At 42.5% G+C, this 17,544-nt stretch overlaps 1 protein-coding gene across 1 annotated transcript in view; it reads right to left on the bottom strand.

Annotated features, from left to right (window-relative positions):
* pkn2a (protein kinase N2a) overlaps positions 1-13,185 on the bottom strand; it is a 54,092-nt gene extending 40,907 nt beyond the window's left edge. Inside the window, exons 1-3 of the mRNA XM_056292817.1 lie at positions 13,002-13,185; positions 4,339-4,503; positions 2,478-2,613 (exon numbers count right to left, since the gene is read on the bottom strand). Coding sequence (XP_056148792.1) covers positions 2,478-2,613; positions 4,339-4,503; positions 13,002-13,022 — 322 coding nt within the window. The 5' untranslated portion in view covers positions 13,023-13,185. The remainder of the gene's footprint in view (positions 1-2,477; positions 2,614-4,338; positions 4,504-13,001) is intronic.
* Positions 13,186-17,544: the final 4,359 nt, after the last annotated feature.

Genomic DNA, 17,544 nt, shown 5'->3' with positions numbered 1-17,544 from the left:
TGAGGTTACCCATGTCATCTTGAATGCTCTTGGCTGTTTCTGCTGCCAACCGACTTTAAAACTGTAAGAATGGGTAACTTTGTTATACTAACCGGCATGAAGACTGGTAGGCAATGCCAGAAAATTTGCTGTAGCTCTCAAATAATTCTACAATTGGCTGATCTGTTGGAATATTTGAGCCCAAGTAGATATTTACTGCTAAAGATTTGCAAATTAGAACTCTTAGTGCTCACAACTAAAATAATACATTTACCTAAGAACTAAAGCCAAGTAGTTATATAATGCTACAGTGATGTTAGCGTCAACATGTGCCACCAAATGAAGGCAACATGAGACTATACATAAAGCATGCGTAATCACAAATGGAATACATGTCCCCTTTTTTATGAGGCATCAGTGAGCAAAACAATAAAATGCTTGATTTTGTAACCTTTAAAAGAATCCTTCAATGCTGTATATTTGTGTGTTGCTTGCATGCCTTAAGCTTAACGTAAAGCTTTCTTCCCCCCTTACGCAAGAGTCAGTGTGTGCGATAATGATATGGTGTGTGTGAGTGTGTCTCTCAGAGCAGAGAGCACATGTACTGTCAGTTAGCTAGCCACTGGGGTTTCCCTCCCTCTGAGGTGTGGCATTTTGGCAGATGTAACAGCAAGATGATCATTCAAGTCCCCCTCTCCCAGTTTGGCCCATGCAAGGCCTGATGTCAACTTACTGGGCTACTCAGTAACTTGCAGGCTGATGTCACTGCTGGACAGATGACAAGAGGAGCCCTCCCTCAAACAACTTCCATGTGACCATCAGGGGTCAGCAACAAACATGCCGGCAATGCTCTCTAAACAATGACATCATAACTGGAAAGTAAACTGGTCCCACACCCATGGAGATGGGTCATTTGTAGTTACTGAAAATGTCATATCATGAATTAGAGGGGATGAATAGTTATTGCATTCACAGAATACAATGCAAGTTTAACATTGAGTTTAATATTAGCTCCCTTCATAAATGAGTGTATCTACAAAGTTAAACAAAGCCTTCCAGTCGGCAAACATCATAAGGCATACTTACCAATCGAATGAAAATTCAACAATCATTTTACAAAAAGCATTTTTTTCATCCTTATTTGGACCTGTTTTCATAACGCATTTTATAAAATTCACTGGGTATTGATTGCTACTTTATAAGTTGAAATGTGATGTGTGTGGACAATTGTCCATTTATGTCAATGTGAAAAGGTGGGAGAACTATTCTGTGAATAAAATTGTGGCTAAACAAAGTTTAGTTGGATTTATCTTCCCTCGCATCCCTGCTGGTGACTCTACATCAGCAAATCTAATCCCAGACAGACAGAGTCTGAACCCAGTTCGGTAACTCCTCTGACAATAACCAGAACACCCCCAACCGCCCAAAGGTTTCTCTACCTTGTTCTATAAACAACAAATGTCTCCTGTAGATTTAACAACTGAATGTTATTCGGGAACTTGACTTGTCCCATGACTTTGGAGGTAAACACTGGTCAGTCCCTCTCTATCGTCTCGAAATGACCAGTGGCATACCGCTGGGGCTGCGTCACTAAACAAAAGCCCTCTCTCATCAGATAAGGGGTCAATAAGTCAAGCAGAAGTTGTTCCCACTTAGGACAACCATTTACGGAGACAGAGAGTGTGCCCACCCCCGTCACCTACACAAACAAACAAACAAACAAACAAACACACACACACACACACACACACACACACACACACACACACACACACACACACACACACACACACACACACACACACACACACACACACACACACACACACACACACACACACACACACACCTCACTCAACTGAGCGGGAAAGATGCAACAGTAGCAAGCAAACAAATATAATTCCTTTTCCTCCTTTTGTTACCAGGCCTCTTGCCGACAGCTACTCCATGGAGCAACCACTGCAATGGTGCTATATAGACCCTAACCCCCCATTGAGGTACACGCTCTCTATATTCCATTGTTGTCGATTAATTCACAAGAGCTGGCTTTCAACAGCCTCAGAGGGCAACAACCGTCAGGTCCATTGTAACAGTTGGTGGAATGTGGAATGCAACAATGTCAGCCCCTGGAGAATGAGTCACCGCACAAGACTGTGACAATGCTGTGTGTGTGTGTGTGTGAGAGCATATACCCATTAGGTATTGTTTGGACAACAAGCATAGGCAATCTCTAATGTAAATTTTTAAGTAATGCTCTCTACTTGCACTGCATTTGTGTTTTGAGTATGTAACTGACCTTACAACTCAAGTAACCAGCGCTCTGAATGGGATACAAAAACAAGTACTGGTCTGATTTTTAAAGAACATGCTAGCACCGATGCTATACTTGTAAAGAAGTAAAGCAGTGTTGGGAGGCATCACATACCAATGCTTTTTTTTTTTTTGGATTAGTTCTGACACTCCCCGGGAATACCTGGCCGTAGCTTCCCTCTAGTTACCTAGTAGTTCCTCTGGGTCTTTGACAACGATGTGGGCATTGAGCTCTTGCAGCTCCTGGTGTAGTTCTTCAACCTTCTTGTTGGATTTTTTCAGCATATTGTCCACATAGGCCAAGCTCTTTTTGTCTGTGGTTACCTTAGAATGAAAGAAAGAAGATCAAATGAGAACACTGGTTTGTTGGTTCTGAAGGCCACTCATCTTGCAAATAAATACATTTTGCAAGTCACTAAACCATATATTCATAACAAAACCGCTCAATATGTCGTACTTTTTTATCTTAGAACACATTGTTTGACATACTAGGCTTTTAGGAAAGCTGTGAACAATTCTTGATTAGGGAACTTTTGAAACAAAACAAATCACTTTGAACATGTCAAAGTGAAGGAAAGACTTTCCAAATTCAGTATTGTTTGATATATTCCAAGATTCTTGGTACATTTTGAGGGGCAAATTAAGGTTAATCTAATGGCATGGTGAGGACATTTTTATCTCTGCCATTCAGTAGCCTGGGGGGGATTATGTGCTCAGTTGCGCGCGCGCGTGTGTGTGTGTGTGTGTGTGTGTGTGTGTGTGTGTGTGTCCGCGGCTAATCTCGCAAACTATTGGACCTATCAGCCTAAAATGTTTTGTGCAGTTTAGCAGAACCTCTCGTGGTTGCGGTGATTCAAAACCTTTGAAAAACATTCATTCTCACTACTGCCGCGCCCTCTCTCCATTCACTCTCTAGCTCCCTTGACCAACGCTGCTTTCTGCTGCTGCCTAATCTGAGTCAATCGTGGGCAACCGTGGGCCTCCAATGTTAAAATTCTGCTATAAAAATACAATTTCAAGAGTAGGATTAATCAATTACAGCTGGAAATCATCTCAGTAGCAACAATCAAACATTTCCCATGGCTGAGCTATGTTTTCTTACCGTTGCCATGCACATGTGCAACTCACATCTACGGTTGAATCAAAACTTTTATTTATTTGAGTAGGAGTCTTGAAATTAAATGAGAAGTGATTGTATTTCGCAAGCCAGCAAATCATTCATGCTGATCTCAGCACAGGAGAACTGGAGGAACACTGGGTGAACCAAAAATAATTCGCCTTATTCACCTCACCGCCACATGGAAGTGCCATAGTCTCCACTGTTAAAACTCTGCTATAAAAATACAATTTCAAGAGTAGGATTACAGCTATTACAGTCATAACTGGAAACAATCTCAGTAGCTACAATAACACATTTCCTATGGCTGAGCTATGTTTTCTTACCTTTGTTTTATGAATGAAAGTCAGTCAGCAGAGCAGTTATTCGCCTTGATTCATTTTATATCATGAAAACTGCAATGGTTAACACATTTGAACTTGAAGTCTTTTAATAAGGGCTTTGAAATTATGATAACCCGATCTGTGTAATTTCATGTCAGCCTTGACTGCTTTTGTGCAAGGGTCCACCTGGGAGGCTGCGGCTCCACAGACTGACAGGCAAAACATTTTCATTAGGTAATTTTTTTTTTTAGCTTGAGTGCTGTATATCAACAACTTTTTATTTTCCATATTTCCCATTCAATCGACTTGGGCGCTGTGCAAAAGTCTTACAGTGGCAGGAAAATCACTGGTTTTTTCTGTCCGTGTGTGCGTGTATTTCCCTTCTTTTTCCACCCCTTTTTTCCCCAGTAGGCGAAAAAAGGGGTGGTTTGTCACCAAGTTCAAACACCAGAGAAGGAGCGATACATACGCCTGGTGGAGAACTGCACTCTACAGAGTGGACTCCTCCAGTGTTTCAAATTTAATCGTAAGAGCAAAGTGCACAAATCTCCAACATGCTACCTAGAGGACTTCTTGTTGGAGAAATAAATAAGTAGATCAGGTCATTACCTTGCGCAGATTCTCTGCTCCTTCTTTGATCTTCAGCTCCTTGCGGATCTCGCGGCGGATCTGCTCCTTGATCTCATCCAGCTTCTGCTGAACCATGGTGTCCGACAGGTCCAGGTTGTGGCCTAGACCCAGCCGCTCTGACACCAGCTGGCCCCTGGCATCCCCCTGAGAAAGAACAGGAGGAGGAGGAAGAAAAGGAGCAGCAGGACAAGAAAAGCAATGTTTGAGGAGGAGAAGCACGGGACGGACAGTGACAGAGATGAAGGAGGGGACAGAATGCAGTGAAGTCCCTAATTAAAACAAATAATCTGTGCACTCAGGTTACTTTTTAAGATAGCGCTCAAACAAATTTAAAAAGGGCAGTAACTTTGGGGCTTTTACCATTTTTTCACGACACCCAGTCCTTGACAGGGATAATGTAGCAACAACTTCAAGATAATTAAGTTTCCTTCAACTGTCACATGGACAGAGCAAAAGACATTAGTAAAGGGTCTCTGAGTTTTCTCTTTTATCACATTGTCAATTTTGTGATTGGAATCTCATTTTATGGTAATCTATATGACCTCAGGTATCAGCTTTCACTTCTGTCCAATGCTCTCAATGTAATTTAGTACAGCAGGACCATGCAAACTTCTACAATGGACACCATTCAGATGAGTGAAATTTTGAAGTGACTGTGCACACCGAAGAAGAAAACAAATCAAAAATGTATAGAACCAATATTCATTGACAAACAATTTCATCCATGTTGGGTTGTGTAACAAACAAACATTTGTAAACAGTATAAGGGTTTGTTTTTTTAAATGGGCAAATCTCCTTCCTTAGTATTTCTACTGCTGTTGCTGGCCAGCCATGACCTGCATCCTCACAACAGGCATCTTAACTAAAGAGGGATTAGTAGGTGACTTCCTGGACAGTTTCAGCTTTAAAAAGGTCATCTTATACACAGTGGTGACGTATTGCCAGTCAAAACATAGCATGATTGAGACCTAAGCCTGCTGCGACTGGCAATTAGGACTGCAAATTGACCAATCAATCAATCAATCAAGCAAGCATATTTGCACACTAAAACAAAAATGTTTCTGTTTTCAGAGGTGCAAGCTTTGACAAGGTATAGACATTCTCACTATACAGTGCACTCACTTAAGGTAAACTTGGCCAGTCTCTCTGAATGAGAGCATCAGTGTAATATGTAAAGCTGAACCAAAAACTCTCAGCCCTGTAAAAGCCTCCTAAACAACAGGCTGCTGGGGTAAGATTATTTCTCAATTTGTAGGAAAAGGAGAGAATGAGTTCTGATCTAATTGCACATCATCATGCAGCAATCACTGCCAAATCTGTACGTTGTGACATTTAACCTGTCAGGACTTTGACGTAAAAGAAACATCCAGCGAAGCTAGCCCACACAATTTTCAGATATGACGTACCGCAATGTATGCCCATTGGGTGGATTACAGACAAACTGATATATGCAATCAAAAACAGACAGATTCATCCAGTCTGAGAAAAATTCTGATTTTTGCGAGATTCGGTGTTGCCTTACCATAATATTGTCACTGTCATCAATTTCCATATTTATGACATCCGTTGAACAAACCAGTCCATCCATGTCCCACTGGCCAGCTACAGTGCCTTGCGTGTCATTGTCCAGACACACCAGTAAAGTTCTCTTGCTTTATTAGTACCAATGTTATCCCTCACAACTGCTATGCAACATCATAGTTGGCACAGGCTAAGTCACAAGCTAGAGTCATTCACTCAAAATCACTCAGTATCCGTCTGCGTTTCTCTCACACTTTCTCTTTCTCTTTCTCTTTCTCTTTCTCTCTCACACACACACACACACACACACACACACACACACACACACACACACACACACACACACACACACACACACACACACACACACACACACAGACCATTGACATAAGCGAGGGAAGATTAACTGTCTGAGGAAGGACAGCCAAATCCCTCTTAGCTCCTCACTCTGTGAGGTCACAGCAGCCCAGAATGGGACCTAATCTCACTCAAGGGAGGAGAAGGTGTCAGGTGTCTAAAATTAACCCCGGTTAAAAACATAACACTGGCCGTTCAATGCCCCTCCCACCCCCCGGAGAGCAACATGTGCGGTGGGAGAGAGGAGGAAGAAGAGCTTGGTAAAGCAATAACCCAACAACTGTAATAAAATTCAAAACATAGCAGACAGCTTTGATATATGTACTTTCAATCAACTCTCAATGCAGTCGGTAGTTAAATTTAAAGGTGCCTCTTTTTTCTCCCCTACCCGTGAACCCAATCCCCTCTGAATGCGCTAAGAGCTGCACTCTATGGACATCCCTACGGAGGCAAGCCAGTACAGCGCCATACATTGGTCAAACCAATACAGTCATAACCGGCTGCTGATAATAGAAAGACAATTCACTGCAACAACTTTTTGTTTTAATACAAACTGTATCATCCCAGTCTTACTAAAATGTAATATATATATATTACATTTTAGTAAGACTTGGATATTATATATATATATATTTACTGGCAGCCTGTACAGGGTGTCTCCTCACCTGCCGCAAATGACTGCTGGGATAGGCTCCAGCATCCTGCAACCCTGGTTGAGATAAGCGGCTTGGATAATGGATATATATATATATATATATATATATATAGTACATATATAAGCTCTTAATATTTTGCTCCTCATTTGTTGAGCACTTTTATTTACACCATTGTTTCCGGGAAAAAATCGCTTATATATATATATATATATATATATATATATATATATATATATATATATATATATATATATATATATAAATGAAACTTTGTTAAAAGAAACACTCAACAGTAGGGATAGTGCTCTTATATATACATATACATATATACATATACATACATATATACATATATATATATATATACACACACACACACACACACACACACACCCATCCATTTTCCAAACCACTTATCCTGCTCTCAGGGATGCTGATGCTGGAGCCTATCATATATATATATATACACACATATACACACACACACACACACACATTCCACACACACACATACACACACACATACTATATATCAAATACATATCTGTTTACATACACTACCGTTCAAAAGTTTGGGATCACCCAAACAATTTTGTGTTTTCCATGAAAAGTCACACTTATTCACCACCATATGTTGTGAAATGAATAGAAAATAGAGTCAAGACATTGACAAGGTTAGAAATAATGATTTGTATTTGAAATAAGATTTTTTTTACATCAAACTTTGCTTTCGTCAAAGAATCCTCCATTTGCAGCAATTACAGCATTGCAGACCTTTGGCATTCTAGCTGTTAATTTGTTGAGGTAATCTGGAGAAATTGCACCCCATGCTTCCAGAAGCAGCTCCCACAAGTTGGATTGGTTGGATGGGCACTTCTTTGAGCAGATTGAGTTTCTGGAGCATCACATTTGTGGGGTCAATTAAACGCTCAAAATGGCCAGAAAAAGAGAACTTTCATCTGAAACTCGACAGTCTATTCTTGTTCTTAGAAATGAAGGCTATTCCATGCGAGAAATTGCTAAGAAATTGAAGATTTCCTACACCGGTGTGTACTACTCCCTTCAGAGGACAGCACAAACAGGCTCTAACCAGAGTAGAAAAAGAAGTGGGAGGCCGCGTTGCACAACTGAGCAAGAAGATAAGTACATTAGAGTCTCTAGTTTGAGAAACAGACGCCTCACAGGTCCCCAACTGGCATCTTCATTAAATAGTACCTGTTAGAGCCTGCTTGTGCTGTCCTCTGAAGGGAGTAGTACACACCGGTGTAGGAAATCTTCAATTTCTTAGCAATTTCTCGCATGGAATAGCCTTCATTTCTAAGAACAAGAATAGACTGTCGAGTTTCAGATGAAAGTTCTCTTTTTCTGGCCATTTTGAGCGTTTAATTGACCCCACAAATGTGATGCTCCAGAAACTCAATCTGCTCAAAGAAGTGCCCATCCAACCAATCCAACTTGTGGGAGCTGCTTCTGGAAGCGTGGGGTGCAATTTCTCCAGATTACCTCAACAAATTAACAGCTAGAATGCCAAAGGTCTGCAATGCTGTAATTGCTGCAAATGGAGGATTCTTTGACGAAAGCAAAGTTTGATGTAAAAAAAATCTTATTTCAAATACAAATCATTATTTCTAACCTTGTCAATGTCTTGACTCTATTTTCTATTCATTTCACAACATATGGTGGTGAATAAGTGTGACTTTTCATGGAAAACACGAAATTGTTTGGGTGATCCCAAACTTTTGAACGGTAGTGTAAGCAAAAGTAACGTGTAAAAATCTGACTGCAGCTCATCACATTTAACTGACTGGTAATGCAAAGTATGATATCAAACCAAATTTACTTTGCAAATACACCCTCAAATATTTCCGATCTCGTTTTGTGAGAAATTTTAGGTATTAGATTCTTACCGTTAATTCAGACAACAAAATTGTATTTCACGATCGGTTAACTTCCAAATTTCATCCCGAAACAATACAGATTGAAAGACAGTAAACAATAAAACTGAATTATTGACTAGCCCTACTTGCACCTCTGAAACTCACAAGTCATCATAAGGCCATCCTGACCAACCGGCCCCTGAGGAACTCCTCCCTCTCCTCTATAGCCGCTGACTTCAGAGGAAGCTATAGTTTGCACATATCCTTGTCCACAGGCTCCTGGATGACACATAGGTAAAATGGAGGTAATAACTCCTTAAAGTGGATTGGGGGGGGCAAACTCTCTTGGCTTGTTCACTGCCCCACAGAACTTGCTTGTGCTATAGCCATGTTTGAACAGCAAGGTGTGAGGATAACAGACAGACACTGGAACAAGGCCTTTTTTTTACAGTGCAACAATACAAGGAAATCCATGGTAGGCCAATCAGATAAAATGGAAATAAATCAACGAGTAACCTAGAAGGTCTGTCATTTAATCTGCGGTCCAACAAAGGGACCAAATCACAAGGGCGGAAGGTGTGCCCAAAATCTGCATGTTTGCTTCACTATTCCTCAAGTTGCTATTTTTAGTAATATTGGTTGTTCGGTGAATGTAAGCCTTATCATTTCTTGCAACTAAAGCGTGCCGCCTGCTTAGAGGGTGGCGCCCAACCAGGAACTGAGGAGAAATTGGTTCAAAGACGGGTAAAGCAGGAATCGTAAGCAATTGTTCAGACTCAAACTACAATGCATCTGTTTCAGGATGGAGGAAATTTGCTGCACACTGTAGCTCTACTACTTGCTCTGCCCATACTGTCCCCAAGTCAAAATGTATGAGTCACACCAACTCAACACAATGGCAGTTTCTTCACTGAAAGATGCAATATTGAGCGATTCCATTTAATTAATAAAATACAGGCCTGATTAATTCAAAGCTGACATCTGTGGCTTTTCTCTATCAGTAAATCGTTATTTTCTCCATCTGGACCATGGAGTCAGGTTACACAATAGCAACTGGCATCTTTTACCATGGTTGGGGACAGGCTCCAGTCTCCACACACCGCTGGTGACATTTTTAGACTGGGTTGCATGAACACTAATGCAACAAACATGTTAGTATTGAAAACAACTCCAGCAGGAAAAACGACTGAAACATGAAGCCAATGTGGCAATGCTTCTATTGAACAGACAATCAATGTTACTGTAGAACAGTGTTGCGATATAGTTTGAGGTCGTTTCTAATACATTAGATTGGCTGCATTAGTTTTGGTCCAAGGATCCCATTTTTACAAGGGTGAGAGCTGTTTACTGCTGAGCTGATGGCACACGCGCAACAATGGCTGCTACACCTTGTTTGTAGTCCAAGAAAATCAGTTGAAACGGGTCTATTTCTCACTGCCTCCTACATCAAACTATATCGAAACACTTTCACTATAATATTGATTGCCTGTCCAACAGAAACGACACATCGTCGTCACGTTTCGAATGGATAAAATAGCAGCTTAATGAAGAAAAGCCAAGGATTGCAGCTTTAAGTTAACAGACATAAAATAGTGTCTCACACAGAAAAAGAGTAACAGCAGGTTTTATTCAATCTTAAATGTCGAGAATTATAGATACAAATGTAAGGCAAATTGGCGCTAAGTGTTACCACGACACATTGACGTTGTTCCAGGAGGCCTTTCAGTGCCTGATACATAAAAGGCAACTGGAAAATGGAGCAAACATCAGGGCTGAACCTCAAGTGTAAGCAGGTTAACTTGGCAGTTTAAGCCTGAAAGCTGCAAGTCCAACAACAAGAGCTCTGTTTAGACAATGGGACAATGGAAAAGTTTGAGGCCACCATCCAGACTCATGCTCAAGGCCAAGCCCTTTCTTACACCAAGCCTTTCACAGCCTACAAACCTGACACCATGTCTTCTCAGCCCACCGCCGGTCCCCCTGCCACTGGTCAGTGCTTAGTGTCTGACCCCAACAAGCATCACAGCCTAGTAAACTTGGACTCTACAAACCTCAGCTTCACACAATCTTTATTCAAATCCCGAGTCAAGATTTAAGTAACGCCTTTAAGTTCATATGACCAGTCACAGTTCATTTTTATGGTCCCAAACCATGCCACAAGGAGAGTGTACCGACAACTGAGCATTTGAACACCTGTTGCTTTGCTGAGTAGGACCACGTCCAACTGCTGTATCAGTGGTGAGGCGTAAAGGTTAAACCTATGTCGAACCATGCCAGACGTAAGCACAACTGCTGATGGTGAATGCACCTCAGCCAAATGTACTTTTCCTTACCTACTTAATCACTCACACTAAAAGTATCGACATGATATAAGAAATATGCTGGTGTGGCACAATATATTTAATAATGTTGACACACAATGCGTTATATTATGACTGAAGTTGATGATACCAACATAGAAAAAATATTTTACTTAATATAGCAAAAGTTATGAGCGTATTAGGATTATAAGGACAAATCAACAGTTACTTTTTCAGTGTATGCTCAAAAATGTTTGGCAAGCTAAGAAATTAAACTTTTCCATGTTCAGAATCAAATCCATAGCCTAAAAATCAAAAACGTGATTTTCTCTAACAGTGACTATGACGTTTTTAGGCTATGGATTCAGCACAATGGCAATACACCGGGTTTAAGGAACTGTCCGAAGCAACTTTTCTGCCAAGAAAAAAAATTGCAGCCTCTTGCCATATGGCGACCACAGCTGTCAACCCTGTGAGGTTTTTTTTCATTGCATATTCCAAATGAACTGTCAGATATGAGCAAATACAACTGGATAACAACACGTACAAATCCGTCTTACATTTTTGCCATTTCTATTCTTGAGAAACAGGTGGTCTAGCTTGAATTTTCCCATTACACGTTTTTTTTCCACATTCGACTTAACTGATTGCATAAAAGATTCCTTCCTTAACCCAATGGTGAATATTGCATATAGCTATCTGAAGACATCTCATTGCAGCTGTACATGGCCAATTAGTAATTAAACCATTCTATGAGGATGGAGCACTGATCTCTTATCACCGAGCCAAATAACTCATTTTATGGTTGCAATCTGACCTGTTCTCAGCGTAAGACTCCACTACATAGCAATATGTCATCATACTGACTCAATGACCGGTTTCGTGCAGCCACGTGAGTCAAAGAAAATCTTTCTCCCACATCCGCTGTTGGTGGCTTTGTCTTTTACATACAGATATACTCAAGGAGTTGTAATGGCTCCAACTCAAAATAAAAGGTGGGTGACATATCATGGATACGAGCGGGACTTCCTGAAAGGGACATTTGGAGCGACACTTGGGACTTGATTATACTTTGATCGCATCTGTCACAAGTTGTATTAGTTCCGTCAACAGTAACGGCTGAACAGACGCTCCAAACTTCGCGTTTGAAGTTTACTTTAAAACTGACGTCATAGCGAAACCACATTATCCTGAGTCATACGTTTCATAGAGAGTCGTGGAAATGCATTCGCTTTCTATTGGTGCGTTAAACTCTATTCCCATTACTTCTGTGTATTTATAAACATGTCTGCATAACAGAATAACGTTTAGCCTACGAGTTTAATAACATGACAATTGTTCTTTCAGTCCATCTAGCCCATGTAGCCAAGCGTGTTATGGGGGGAAAAAAATCAACAGGCAGTCCAGAAGCACTTGAAAACCCATTGTTTACAACGGACGCGTGAAATGGAAAACAATTGTCACTTTATTTACAATAGTGAACGAACACCCGATTGAAATGGACAAAACCTTAACTACACGTTGGGACGCCTGTTGTGTTTCAAAAAGTAACGTGAGGACCTGTGGCGCTGAAAAGCACTACTGGATTTTTCAGTTTGTAAAACTATGCACTTTTATCAGCGTTAAAAACAAGCAAACAAACACACATAATATCAATGTGCCGTTACTTTCCATCACGTCCTGGATTCCACTCAAAAGATCCATGTAACCAACTGGAATATTTAGATAATTATTTCCCAGGCCTCAATCCATGGATGATTCCCAGACAAGCCTTTTGGAGAGCAGGCAACTTTCCTCGTAAATAGAACCAGTTATCTACCGATTGTGACACAGCGGATAACTTCTACCACGCAGAGTTTTTAACCAAGTGAAAAATAAACTCTTCCGAACAAGTTTGCGCACTTTTCGCAACAGTTGTCAACTTTTCCTACCTGCACGGAATCGGCGGCCATCTTGGTTTTCGACTTTGAATCAAATCCTCAGCCTGGGCAGAGAGAGGGGGGGGAGAGGGGAGGGGAGATGGAACTCCAAAAAAAAAACAGCCTTGTTTCAAGTTTCCCTCTCTTTGCGACAAAAGAAAAGGGGGACTTTTTATTTGACCAAACCCCCGGTCATCTCGGATATGCGTGCCACGCCATGTCTTCATCACACTACCTGTACTGGTCTGACTGGTCTCACTAACCGTACATGTGGAGCCGCGCTCGTGGGGAGTGAGGTGGTGGTGGTAGTGAGCGCGGTCACATGGGGCCGATGCCGTGCATGCGCTCGACCCCGACCGGAGCCTCTCCTCGCGACCGGACTCTGTGCACACGCCGTCACGTGATCAGACACACTGTAGCATGGACCAAACACAGTACAATAAATATTGATTATAAATTGATATACATTTATTAGTTATGGCTCAAATACACTTAAATGTAGAAATTATTGCTCCTTAGATTTCATAGAACCAAAATGCATATTAGGCTTGGGCATAATGGGTCAGGGGTACCCAAACTATAGGCACGTTCCCAATTCAAAAGGGGAAGAAAGCGTGTATATTAACTGATTATGTACACTTTAATTATACTTGGAAGTAAAAATCACAGCTCCTCACATTTCCTCAAACAAAAATGCGTATTAGGCTAAACCCTATCAAAGGTTCTTTCGATATAACCCCTTGCCAATACATTTAATCAAACAAGCTCAAGAGATCCCCATTTTAATATTACACGACCGACCAAATCAATAGGGAGTTTAAGGTAAAGATTGTCTATATTTCCTGTGTCCCTGTTTACGCTGACCATGAATGTGCTTGTGAAGTCTGCAGAAGTCAAGTCAAAAGACAGGGAAGTTCGTTTGCCGCCAGTTTATATAAAACTCACATAAACAAAACACAAACACCAAGGCAGAATTGATACATCACTGATGGACAACAAAAAACAACAGGACATAGCGGGCAGGACAACCAAAGGAGTTCAAATATACAGACCATGGACACAAGTGATCTGCAGACAACAGATGAATACTATCTACCATTTAACAATTGAATGGCAGTGGGGACAAAGGAAGCCTTGTATCTCTTAGTCCTAATGCAGGGCACCCTCAACAGATGACCTGGGGGTAACAGCTCAAACTCTGACCCGAAGGGGGTGACCTTGGCATTCCAGAAGGGAAGTAGCCTTTCTAAACACCTTCCTATTATATAGGTCGGTAAGCTGGGCTTGACTTCCCCCTGAAATCTTACTAGCCCATTTGATGAGTCCATCCATCCATCCATCCATTATCCAAACCGCTTATCCTGCTCTCAGGGTCGCGGGGATCCTGGAGCCTATCTTTCAAGCCTTTTTTTTTATCGGCCAGGGTCAAATTACCAAACCAAGCAACAATACAGTACATTAAAACTGTTTCAATGAAACTTCTATAAAAGAGAGTCATCATCTGGGAGGAGACATAGTGGAGTGGAGTGCAGAGGTCCCCGGTCCAAATCTGGCACCCGACAACTCCCGATCAGAGCGTTCACGGATGAACTAACGGTAACAACTACATCAGTGCCCGGCTGCAGGTGGCTCCTTCATGGACTTGAATGGCTCATTATATGGACAAGAATGAGTTTCAAGCCCACAAAATCCAGGTCTCTGGTCCTCAGGAAAGGAAAAATAACCGACCAGTTCAGCTTCTCTTTGGGAGGCACTCAAATTCCATCTGTGACTGAAAAGCCAGTCAAGAGCCTGGGTAAGATCTCCACCAGCAATTTGAAGGACACAGCAGCATGCCAGGCAACCAGCGATGACCTCAACACTTGGCTCTCCACAGCGGACAAGTCAGGACTTCCTGAAAATTCAAGGCCTGGATATATCAACATGAAATCCTGCCTTGACTCCACTGGCCACTGCTAATCTGTGAAGTCTCAATCACCATCATGGAGAGGGCTTCAAAACGAAGATCAGCCAGTTCCTGCACAGATGGCTGGGCCTGCCGCAGCGCCTAAGCAGCATTGCCCTTTACGGGCATAACACAAGCTACAGCTTCCTCTTAGAAGTCTGGCACAGGAGTTCAAGGTCACCCATGCCAGAGAGGTCCTGCTCTACTGGGATTTCACTGACACCAAGGTCTTCTCTGTGGTTATCAAGGTCAGAACAGGAAGTAAGTGGCACACGCAGGAGGCAGGTCCTTTCTGTGTGGAATATGCATGTTCTTCCCGTGTCTACGTGGGTTTCCTGTGCTCCGGTGCTTCGGTTTCCTCCCACCATCAAAAAGACATGCATGTTAGGGTTAATACTCCTGTCTGTGTCCCTGACCAAGGCAATGGAAAGAAGAACTGGAGTTGGTCCCCGGGCGCTGAAGCTACCCACTGCTCCTAAACAATAGGATGGGTTAAATACAGAGAACAAATTCACAGTAAGAATACAGTTTGTTGTAAGGTACAATGACAAAATAAAGTTTTGTTGTTTTTTTAAGTGGCATGCACAGGTGGCAGTTGAGCAGGCTGAGGCAAGGTTGTGGCACAGCATCCTTTTGGGGACTGTGGCAACTGGTCGGGCCAGGCTTGGGAGCAACTCGAGACCTTGCTACGGTAAAGCCCGAGGAAAGGAGAGGCGAAAGCTGATCCAGTAGGAGGTATTCACAGAGGTAGAGGAAGCTCGCTACAGCAGAATGGTGGGTATGTGCAAGCAGGGGGCCTGGACCAAATGGGAGCATACAACTGACCGAAAGATCACCTGGTGAGAACTCTGGTAGGCGGAATCATACCGCTTCAAGTTTTTGGTCCAGTGTATGATGTACCCCCGAGCCCTTCCAACCTGTTCAGCTGGGGCCTGGTGGACTCACCTGCCAGAAAAGAGGATCATTGGAGCACATCCTGAGCTGCTGTCCAAAGGCCTTGGGAGAGGGGTGGGATCATTCGCACCATGACCAAGTTCTGTGGGCAGTAGCAGACACCATCTGCACTGGGATCAGTTACAGCAAGCAGCAACACCCAACCAAATTCAGCATAGCCTTTGTTTGAGCAGGGGAGGAGCTCCAGCCCCAGCCAAAGGCCCAGGGTGGGCTGCTTGCAATAGCAAGGGACTGGCAGTTCCTGGTCGACCTCGGGAGAGGACTGAGGTTCCCGGACACCATCACAGCTACCACACTCAGGCCAGACAAGGTGCTGATGTCTGTGTTAACCAAGCAAGTGGTTTTGCTAGAGCTGTCCCCTGGGAAGATCGGATGGAGGAGGCACAAGAAAGGAAGAGGGCCAGGTGTGTAGATCTGGTAGCTGAGTATCGGAGGAATGGGTGGAAGGCCCACTGTGAGCTGGTTGAAGTGGGCTGCAGGAGCTTTGCAGGCCAGTCTCTACACTGGGTCGTGGAACTCTTGGGGATTTGTGGGCTGCAAAGAAGAAGAGCCATTAGGAACATCTTGAAAGCCATTGAAAAGGTTTCCTGTTGGCTCTAGGTGAAGAGGGGTGACGTGTGGTATATTGTACTACCTGGACACGTCGGGGCTTGATCACCCCCGGCTGGGTCGCTCGGGCAAGGGTGTCTGATGTTAAGACCCGAAACACTTGATGACCCCGGGTTCATTACTGACGATGTATCCAGGTTGCACCACATGGTGTATCAAAGAACTAATATTGCTCTTCAGTCCTGAGAGGGAGTATGACATAAATCAGAAGGATCCTTTTCAAGACGAAGCTGTTTGTATTTGTTGAGGCACCACTGCATTGTAAACGCAGACTCTACTAGATGTGTGAGGGAAAGGCCTGTTATACACTTACTAATAAGTATGCCACCGATCAGTAGGAGGTGCAGTGATGGGATCAGTTGAAATGTCTGTGTTACATTGGGGCCTATGCATGACATGTCACACCCAGGTGAGAGGACTTATTACCTGCCTTACATAATCCACAGGGAGCCTGGCATCACTGTGTCTGTCAGACTGGGTATTCACCACACACGGTGCAGTCTCAGAAAAGTCCATCGGTGTAAAATAGATGCAGGTTATAAGAAGACTTATGAATTGCTCACTCTCTTTTAAATAAATGCAAAGTCTTTGGTCAGCTCATTTGCGCGACATTTTCCATAGTCATGATCTCAAGAACTGACTGCAGGCAGGTTCTTGTGACAGGACATCATGCTTGATGCTGTCTTTTCTATATCGATTAATACGCTTTGCAACCCACAACTACAACATATTGCAGTAGGTGGGCGGGGATGTTCCAGTTTGGTCTCCTTTTTTTCCCCCACCTGCACCAAAGTATTTTGTGTTCACCCTTCAGGGGTCAGAGGAGATAATCTAATCAAGACCACAAATTGTAAATGGACATGGATTACAACTATTACAACTGCAGTCAAACTGAGATGACTACTGTAATGGCACAAAATATTCTGTCTCTCATCACTAAAACAAGGCAACTGCAATTTTAGATGTGCAAAATACACTTTTCGGCACCACCTCTGTTTACGTTACAACCTCATAATTCAAACAGGCTCACAGATATAGTCCCACGGT

This window comes from Lampris incognitus, chromosome 14, assembly GCF_029633865.1.
Source record: "Lampris incognitus isolate fLamInc1 chromosome 14, fLamInc1.hap2, whole genome shotgun sequence".
NCBI classification, from domain to species: Eukaryota; Metazoa; Chordata; class Actinopteri; order Lampriformes; family Lampridae; genus Lampris; species Lampris incognitus.
The sequence above is the reverse complement of the archived record's forward strand: the minus strand, read 5'-3'. Positions and strand labels throughout refer to the sequence as shown.